This window comes from Penaeus monodon, chromosome 37, assembly GCF_015228065.2.
Source record: "Penaeus monodon isolate SGIC_2016 chromosome 37, NSTDA_Pmon_1, whole genome shotgun sequence".
Taxonomy (NCBI): domain Eukaryota; kingdom Metazoa; phylum Arthropoda; class Malacostraca; order Decapoda; family Penaeidae; genus Penaeus; species Penaeus monodon.
Genome location: NC_051422.1, coordinates 10,045,419 through 10,055,437, shown reverse-complemented (window position 1 = coordinate 10,055,437; position 10,019 = coordinate 10,045,419). Strand labels below are relative to the sequence as shown.

Below are 10,019 nucleotides of genomic sequence, written 5' to 3'. Positions count from 1 at the left end.
ATTTTCTTCAGATCCGCAACCACCTACTGAGGCATCAGAGACTGGAGCAGTCTGGATTAACTCCTGGCAAGTCCACAATAGACCATATACTAGCGCTTCGAGTAATTGTGGAACGCCGTCGTGAGTTTGGTCATGGGTTGCTTGCAACCGACATCGACCTCAAGAAGGCGTTTGACTCGGTGCATCGGGAATTGCTATGGGAGATCCTGAGACTCGGGAATTCCGACACAGATTATTGGCCTAATAGCAAGCCTTTATACTGGTACTGAAAGTGCTGTAAAGTGTGGTGGGGGTCTGTCGAACTTCTTCCCTGTTAATTCAGGGGTGAGGCAAGGCTGTTTCCTTGCACCAACACTTTTCAACACCTGTATAGACTGGATAATGGTCAGAGCTACTAGCCAAAGTCAGTGTGGAGCAACACTAGGCAATATCAAGGTCTCAGACCTTGAATTTGCCGATGATATTGCCATCCTATCTGAGTCCTTGGAGTCACTGGTGGCAGCTCTTGATGCATTTAGCAATGAGGCGAAGCCCCTAGGCCTAGAGGTCTCCTGGACCAAGACCAAGATCTGGACTTTGGAGGCCTGTTAGGGGAACCCGTTCAGTCGATCCATGCTTGCAGCGAGGACGTTGAAGTTACAGAAGGACTAAGCTGCATGTCTTCAAGGCCTTCATACTGCCAGTTTTGCTCTATGGAAGTGAAACCTGGACGCTATCCAGTGTCTTGGAGTCTCTCTTGATGCCTTTTGTAACAAGTCCCTTCGCCGGATCATGGGGTACATTTGGCATGACCACGTGTCCAACCAGCGGTTACACCATGAGACTGGCATGGGACCTGTTACTTGCATAATCCGGGACCGCCAACTCAGGCTATATGGCCACCTAGCTCATCTCCCTGTGGACGACCCTACATCAGGTTGTCTCTCTATGAGACAACCCCAGGTGGAGACCTGTGGGACAACCCAGGAGATCATGGCTTGGGCAGCTCGACAAGACCTGTTGGAGAGGAATTAGAGATGGGCCATGGGCCTGCCTGAAGACTCGCCTCATGGGATCCTCATGGCTGGAAGCGAAGGGTGGCTGTGGCCATGCAACCCCGTCGGCGTTAGCCCCTTGATGATGATGATGAGGTTGGGGCAGGAATAGTTGAGGTCAGGGTAGATAGTGCACGAGCTTGGGACTCAGATATAACTGTGATGAGGTGTGAACAATCAGTCTGTGAAAGGAAACTTTGCCTACCTGTTTTTGGAGACATTGTTGGAAGAAAAGGGTATTGTCAGAATACGGGGCTGGGAAGAACTGATCCCACTTGGCTGGACGAAAAACAGTACTCAAAAGGTTTGTAGAGGTGGAAGCAGTAGAAGGATGACGGGGGGAGGAAGATGAGGTGGTTTGGAGAGAGGTAGTACTGTTGGGAGGGCAATAAGGAGGATAATAAGGATGTATAGTAGTAATAAGGGGGGTAGGGGTAAGAGGATGTTGGGAGAGAGGAAGATGTGAATTCTGAAGGATGAGTAATAATCTGGGTGGATAATTTGGAATGGATAGAGTTGAACGCAAACATCAAGGAGGGGGTATTAGTATCAGTCAGAGCTGTGGTCAAAGGAGAGGCAAATTTAAATGGGGTAGTTGATAAAGGGGAAAGCCTTAATGCCCCAAATAAGGGTAAACTTTTAAATTATTGGCCATGTTGAGCCTGAAATAAATGGGAAAAGGAAATGGTTTCCCCTCAGGGTTCCCATGAAGGGTATGGGCTAGACAATTAACCAAGGGAATACCATGCCCATGGCTCATGGAGGCCATTCATGACTGACACAATTTCGCCTTTCATTCTTTGAGCACAGCTCTCACACCTTGGGAAGTGGACAGAAGAAGGGGATGATGAAGAAGAGAAGGAAAGGAATAGGGGAGAAGAAAAGAGCATGCAAAATTAATTGAGGCAAGGGCTGAGGTCCAAGGTAGGGTGATCCCCTTCATTGGGTCCCAGTCTCCATCTCCTAAGCCCCCCACAAGAAGAAGCAAGGAGTTTGGGGGGGGGGATGAAATGAGCGTAAAGCTGCATATATTCCTTGTGCATTGTTGATGGAATTCTATAGGCCACCAGATTAAACTCAAAATTGAAATATTTACAGGCTTAACTTTTGGAAACATTCTGTAATCACTTTGCATACTGTACAGGCTACATTTTGAAAATCTGTTATGATTATAATAGTTATTATAATCATAATAATAATTATTATTATTAGCATGTACTGAATGTTAATTTCAAAACAAAAGCAATATTGTTACTATAATAGTATTGCTATTTAGGAAAGTTTTATTCTGGTCAGTAGCAGTTGAACATTCAAACATTCAAAACCAGTGAAGTGTTCAGAAATGTCTCGCAAATCGCGCAAAAATTAGGCATGTATTTGTGGGGTTCATGATGCACGTTTTACTTATGTTGTTAGTTTTTGGACGAATGAACAAATTTATCTTTTATTCTAAGGAGCTGCAGAATATAAATTTTCAAGGAAACCAAGCTATAAGGTTATTTTAGGCCAATTTTGAGATGTAACTCTCCTCAAAAAGCAGACGTAATTCTGTCTATATAAAATTTACTAAAGGTTATACAAACTGGGAAAGAAAATTCATTTTTGTTTTCAATTTATATTTTATTATAAAATGAATATAATAAATAACAAGTGAGTTCTCTTACACATTTCTCGAGCATACAAAAATATTCTGAAACCAGATTATTCGTTAGACACTGAGAATTCACAGAAAATACAAAGGAGAAAATCAAGCACTGTATTCTGACACATCCATCTCGATATTTTTTTAACAAAGCTCTCCTACCACAACCACAAAGGTATAATTAGAACAAGCTAGAATTCCCATTTTGTGTTAGTCAATTTTTAGTCCCTTCTTCCTTAAATCTTCCTTGGCTTCCTTTATCTGTCTTGTAAGCTCCTCTGCAGCTTCATTGCAGTCATTGAAATTGTAGACTCTATGTGCAATTATTGCCACCGATACCAAACCAAACATGGCAACCAATACAAGAGGAAGGAGAAGGATATATATGAAGTACTGATCAGTAAACTCATTCTTGACCTGTAAAAAAGAAAATTGTATCAAGGTTATGAATTCTGAATGTAATTAGTAAAACTACTCCAATCAACACTGCTCATATATATCATTATGTCTGCAGAATCAATAATACAGGGATACTATACCAAGTCATTACAAATCAAATATAAAACTGAAGAAGATATTCACTAAGGATACTAACCGTGCTGGTCACTACAGCTGTCCAGGGTCCCAGGATAAGGACAGCTCCCATCAACCACTCAACCAGTTTAGTCATTATCTGTTAAAAAGCAATAAATGACATCACATAAATATTTCAGATTAATTTGAAGTAATGTATACTGTGTGTAATGTACAGCTTAATATGGATATGAAGAAATCTGTGCATCATCAAAATATACCATAAATCTCTGTCCTAATATATTTCAGCAACATTAGTAGATTAAAAATGAAAAAAATATGCACTCCCTAAGACAAAAGAAAAAGGTAAATATACATAAATATATATACATATGATGTCTGATGGTTGTTTCACTACAGCTCAGTTAGGCATGGACAATTGCTGTGTGCATAATACAAAATACAGGCAGGTAAACTGAAAGAAAAAGAAGGAAAAAAAAAAAACAGCTTTAACTTTTCCATTCCCTCATGTTGACACCTTACCATGTCATAGTGAACCAGGTCCAAAGGCTCGGTGGCAAGTATCCATGCCACACACAGTCAACTCTGCTCGAAGTTGTATTCACTAAACAATGACTGTGGTTAGTGATGAGATACCCTACTTAAAAGGTTTATATTTTCTCTTTAGCCTCCTTTCCTAAGAATTATGTATGCTGTAGCTTTAAGTGTAAGCAGCAGAAAAAAGTTTGGCATGGGGAAAACCCATCAAATATGTTATATATGATTTGCACAACTTATATATAATTTGCATGACTCATCTCTTCAGAACCCCTGACGTCTCACATTTCCTAGCCCTGAAATGGGATATCACTTTGATTGTAGTTTCATTAAAAGAATTATAGAAATACATTGTAAGTAAAGTACCTTTTCATGAATGATAATTAATTGACTATGACTAATGACCTACTTGCAAAAAACAGTTTATACAGGGTTATGTGTCAGTAAATTACTGCGGGTTAAGGTATGGCATTCTGTTTAAAGCATTTCAGAAGTTATTCACCCCTCCCCTTGTTAAGTCTCCAGAAGAGATGCCCAGTCATGGCAACCTAAATTATAGAATAAATTTTGTGATGTGGTGTTGGGGGGCAGTCTTTGGCAAGTGCGTCTACTCTGGGTAATTCTTTGCAGTATGGATGCACTCACAAGAGACTTGGCCCCAAACTCTTTGCCACAGAATTTATTTAATACTCTATGTTACCGCAACAGGGCATTACCACCTGAGGGGAGGGTTGATGAGACTCCCCAGGAAATATTGTCTTCACCTCATTAAATACAAGACACAGCTGAAACGTGCTCATAGCCAGCAAGAGCTGGCTATGAGCAGCTCTTGCCGCAGCCTTTTCCATTTATTTGTGACGTTACCATTCATGTCTGCAGATTATTTCTTGCATCAAAAAATGAGCGCAGTTTCTTCCTCTCTTGATGACAGAGCCCCTAAGTTGTCCCTAGTTAGGTAGATATATACTGGATTTAAGTCGGCTTTTGCCAGGGCACGAACTGATGAAGCATGGTGAATACAATTTGCTTATCACTGCACCCACTATCAGAACTACAGACTAATCTATTTAATACTGATCAGAGGAGATTCAAGTGGGTTCAGATTGATCAACTACTCACGAGAGAAAAAAAAAATCCTATCTTGAAGGCCATTCCCTGTGTTCTGTTACTATCAGCCAACATATCCTGAACAAATTATCAGCTGGCGGTGACAACAAACACAAGTAGATAATAATACATGAATTCTAATTAACCTGGACCAGGTAGCATCAGAATCATATGTTTTCACGCCTACACCCAATAAATCCACCCAGCATCAACTGGCCATTCACACAAGGCCAAAAGTACGTAAAACATAACTCGTGATGACAAAATGCCTTCAAACTCCTTTAAGAAAAAAATAAACATGAAGGATATAACAAAATAGCGGCTTACAGTAAACAAATTCGTGACGTGGAAGGAAGAATCACACAGCCACACTGACAGGTGGGAATATGAGACACTCGGGACGTTTTTGCCTAATGCCGAGTTGCCAGGTACTTATTTAAGTTTAATAGAGAGCCATCTATCGGTGACTATTTCGTAGTTATTCATCAATTAAAGAACCTCTTTAAACTGGTAATAGATTCAAGGTATGGTATTAGGTTATGTCAACCACGTGTTTATGATATAGAAAAAAATGTAAGGGATATTTGTTTTATTAAGTTATTATCGATGCTTTACGTTTTAACATAGCGAGGTCACAAAGACGCCATCTATGTATTGAAAAATTAATAACTAAACATACTCGTATATTGGAAATAACAGAGATGCTTGACGTTAATTATTTATTCCATGAAATCCTCTTCTTGTGTCTTATTTTTATGAAAAAGTTATTTCATATCAGCGCCATTTTCCAAATGCTTTTATAGTATTGCTCAATTCCAATTGTTTTAGTAGCATTATTATTAAGATAAGTTGAAGATTATGTGTATTTTACGTCAAAGGTTTTATTTTCAATAATTTACTAATTTATAGTTTCTTTGAAGTCTAAAGAAAGGTCATACACCAATAAATGCCACGATTCAACACAAAGCATGTAAAGTTAATTTCATACAAAATGTAATCACATATTTCAGCAACCGCTGATGATCGCATATAGACGTTTTGCCTTTGAACATTTTCATCGGATGATATCCATGTACACTAGTACATTTTACGCATACTGATGGACAAAATCTGAACGCGTACGGACAGGTGTGTGTGTGTGTGTGTGTGTGTGTGTGTGTGTGTGTGTGTGTGTGTGTGTGTGTGTGTGTGTGTGTGTGTGTGTGGGTGTGTGTGTGTGGTGTGTGTGTGTGTGTGTGTGTGTGTGTGTGTGTGTGCTTTGTTGTTTTTTTTTTTGTTGCTCTCTCTCTCTTCTCTCTCTCCTCTCCTCCTCCCTCTCTCCCTCTCTCTCATCTCTCTCTCTCTCTCTTCTCTCTCCTCATACTCTCTCCTCTTCTCTCTCCTCATTCTCTCGTCTCTCTCTCTCTCTCTCTCCCATCTCTCACTCTCTCTCTCCCATACTCTCTCTCTCTCTCTCTCTCTCTCTTCCATACTCTCTCTCTCTCTCTCTCTCTCTCTTTCTCTCTCTCTCTCCTCTCTCTTTTCCCTCTCTCTCTCCCCATCTCCTTCTTTCCTCTCTCATCCCCTTCTCTCTCTCTCTCTCTCTCTCTCTCACTCCCCTCTCTCTCTCTTTCTCTTCTCTCCTCTCTCTCTCTCTCTCTTTTCTTCTCTCTCTCTCTCTCTCTTCTCCCTCTCTCTTTCTCTCTCTCTCTCTCTCTCTCTCTCTCTCTCTCTCTCTCTCTCTCTCTCTCTCTCTCTCTCTCTCTCTCTCCTCTCTCTCCTCTCTCCTCTCTCTCTCTCTCCTCATATACATATACATATACTGTAGTTATGTACACATTTCTATGATAACAATATTTTTTCCTTAAGTTAGTGTGTATCAACAAGTTCTTGATGTTGCCAATTCGTGTATTCCTTTCATTTTACAATTTTTGTTTACTGATTGGTATCAGTTTTTTTCGTAATAACTGACTTTCTAAATTTGTTTTTGATATTGTGATTATATTACAATATATGGATCATCTGCTCTCTCTCTCTCTCTCTCTCTCTCTCTCTCTCTCTCTCTCTCTCTCTCTCTCTCTCTCTCTCTCTCTCTCTCTCTCTTCTGATTTACGTTTTGTCTTTTACTGTAAAGTCTAGAAGAAATGTTTTACGATTGTTATACATATTGCCTTATGTATAAAAAACATGAATGTGAAAAAATAGTAATTAGAATACGAACTACAGGAAAAAGCTTAGAAAAGTAACAACACATTTATCTGCTGAAATTTAATGGATTTGACCCGGCATTTTGAAATAGAGAAACTTCCGGTAATTGTATGCAGATATTAACTTCGCAGAAATACAATAAATCTACTTGCAGCCACGGAATTCTAGAACTGATGGTCATCATTAAACCTTTACTATCGGTAAATCCTAAATTCATTACTGAAATTGTGTGACCAAAGAACGTTTCCCGATTCAGTTGAAAAAATACAATGAATGTTTGAAATAAGAGTAAATAATGATTAAATAATTTACGAGAAATAAAAATTGTAATAATAATCAGAAACTGACCCCGAACAAATATATAGAAACTAATAGAATTAATGAAAAATAGGCAACTCTCCCGCATTCTGGTGGATCTTGAGCTCTGTTGGCTGACGCTGCTGCACCTCAGTGTAGTTGTGGAGTGAGGAGGGGAGGGACGTATGTCGTTGCTCGTGGGGAGAGCATCCAACCTAATTGAGTTTTTAGAGGATATCGTTGGAAATCTAAATTAGTTTCAATGAGTATGGACTCTAAAGATTACGACCATGTCAAGAACCTTACGCTCTTATTCTTCCTTGACCGGCTCATGGACAAGGGTCAGCCGCGGACGCTGCATGACCTCAGCTGTCAGTTCGGGACGAAAGGCTTCACCAAGGAAATGCGTCAGATCGCAGGCGGGTCGCAGTCCGGCCTCAGAAAGTTCCTGCAGCAGTATCCGTCCCTGTTCACGCTCGAGGAGGACTATGTGTCGGTCACCAACTACAGCAACGGGATCTCCAACCCGCACGACCCGACGGGGAAGCTTCTGGGCAAAAGGGACTACGTCAAGGAGGCTGTGGATTATTTCGTGGGCAAATTGCGACAGTATGGGGCAGGGACGGAGGTTCCCATTAAGTCCCTGCTTGGCCACAGGTCCCAGGCATCGCCAGAGGTCCGTCACGTCTCGGGGCAACACGTGAAGGAGTTCAGGGACTTCCTGGTCAAGTCCCCCGACGTGTTCGTGGTCGGGGAGGAGACGGTGATCCTGAAGGAGTACGAGGGCGTGGCGCCCCAGCCCTTCAAGGAGCTGGAGGTGCCCAAGATCGACCCGGTTTTGACACAGCAGGTAGGTAAAGTCGCTCGTTTAGGAAGACACTAGAAAAACGGGGAGGGTGCCTCTCCACCCTTTCCCTCACACAGGGTTTCATTTTTCAACGTTTACACATTACTACTACCACTATTCTATTTCCTTCTTCTCCTTCTTCCCCTCCCCCTTCCTCCCGTTCTTCCCTCCTCCTCCTTCCTTCCTCCCATTCTTCCCTCCTCCTCCATCCTTCCTTCCCTTCTTCCCTCCCTCCTTCCTTCCTTCCTTCCTTCCTTCCTTCCTTCCTTCCTTCCTTCCTCCTCCTCCTCCTCCTCCTCCTCCTCCTCCTCCTCCTCCTCCTCCTCCTCCTCCTCCTCCCTTCCTTCCCTCCCACTCCACCATCAGGTGACGGAAGGGCGGAGCAGAAAAGAGAGCCGTAAAGTAGGGTAGACTACACTCTATAAGCCTACAAGTTTCATGGAATTGTTTTGGTTGCTGAATCACGCTCACACACACTGGTTCTTTCTATACGTGTACACACCCTAACACACCAAGTACACCCTTCCACGCTCACACTGACACAAACACATACGGCACATACTTAGGACATACAGATTGTATGTAAAATTCACACGCGCACGCGCGCGCGCGCACATACACACACACACACACACACACACACACACACACACACACACACACACACACACACACACACACACACACACACACGCACACACACACACGCACGCACGCACGCACACGCACGCACAAACACACACACGCACGCACGCACAAACACACACGCACGCACGCACAAACACACGCACGCACAAACACACACACACGCACGCACACACACACACACACACGCACACACACACACACACACGCACAAACACACACACACACACACGCACAAACACACACACACACGCACAAACACACACACACGCACACGCACGCACGCACGCACGCACACACACACACACACACACACACACACACACACACACACACACACACACACACACACATTCACTGACTCACCCTCTTTGAAGAATAAAAAAAACACTACACATACATACCTTTCTTTGTTAGCATGATAATCTCGGTTTTTATTTGTATTGTCATACTGTCTGCGTGTTGTCTTGTATAAGGTGAAGTGTGACGCTGTAATTCGTGATGTAGACAGTGGCGTGTGAATGAGTGAAAGGTTGTCTTTTGTAGGTTGAGAAGAGGTTCGAGATTAGCTTTTGGTTGACATGGCATTCTTGTGTGTTGCGGTCTACGTAATGAAAGTCTAGTTTTGTAATGGTGTCTGTCTGCGACTATAAAGCTTAATGTTTTGGTGTGGAGTGACTCATTGCAGTCGTGCGTCGTTCTTGGTCGTTTTTCATGGAGTCGTCTTAGGTGATAGATCCATCAATCGCAGTTTGTTGGAATCCGTTGGTGTACTTTTCGAAATCATGTCGGGAGTATTTACAAAGGAGTAATCAAAGTTGTGTGATTGAGTGAGTGAGTGCGTGTGTATGTGTGTTAGAGAGAGAGAGAGAGAGAGAGAGAGAGAGAGAGAGAGAGAGAGAGAGAGGGGGGGGGGAAGAGAGCGAAAGAGAAGAGAGAGAGAGAGATGTAATGCTTGCATCGTTTCTATCGCTACGCAAAATGGTTTTCCAACCATGACCTGTTTTGGCAGAATGGCTACAGGCTACACCGCATTCCTCCAAGGTCGTGAGTGTAAACAAAGTGGGCCTGGCATTTGCATGACCGAGACATGCCCGTCTATCTCTATGCTGGGCACAGAAATGGGCGTCTGCTCTTTGATTCTCGCTCGAGCAGGATATAAGACCTATTCAGAAAAATTAACAGAACG

The 10,019-nt window shown here is 42.4% G+C and overlaps 2 protein-coding genes across 4 annotated transcripts in view; one reads left to right on the top strand and one right to left on the bottom strand.

Moving 5' to 3' along the window:
* Positions 1–2,633: 2,633 nt before the first annotated feature.
* The window catches only part of LOC119596403 (dolichol-phosphate mannosyltransferase subunit 3-like), a 32,881-nt gene continuing 25,495 nt past the window's right edge, over positions 2,634–10,019 (bottom strand). The window contains exons 1-3 of one of the 3 annotated variants that reach the window (XM_037945636.1): positions 5,182–5,294; positions 3,272–3,349; positions 2,634–3,093 (exon numbers count right to left, since the gene is read on the bottom strand). In XM_037945636.1, the coding sequence (XP_037801564.1) occupies positions 2,887–3,093; positions 3,272–3,346 (282 nt within the window). In that variant the 5' untranslated portion in view covers positions 3,347–3,349; positions 5,182–5,294 and the 3' untranslated portion in view covers positions 2,634–2,886. Of the gene's footprint in view, positions 3,094–3,271; positions 3,350–3,732; positions 3,821–5,181; positions 5,295–10,019 lie in introns of those variants that run through there. The other 2 variants (XM_037945635.1, XM_037945634.1) reach the window with 2 other exon arrangements.
* LOC119596402 overlaps positions 7,493–10,019 on the top strand; it is a 120,352-nt gene continuing 117,825 nt past the window's right edge. The window contains exon 1 of the mRNA XM_037945631.1: positions 7,493–8,188. Coding sequence (XP_037801559.1) covers positions 7,601–8,188 — 588 coding nt within the window. The 5' untranslated portion in view covers positions 7,493–7,600. The remainder of the gene's footprint in view (positions 8,189–10,019) is intronic.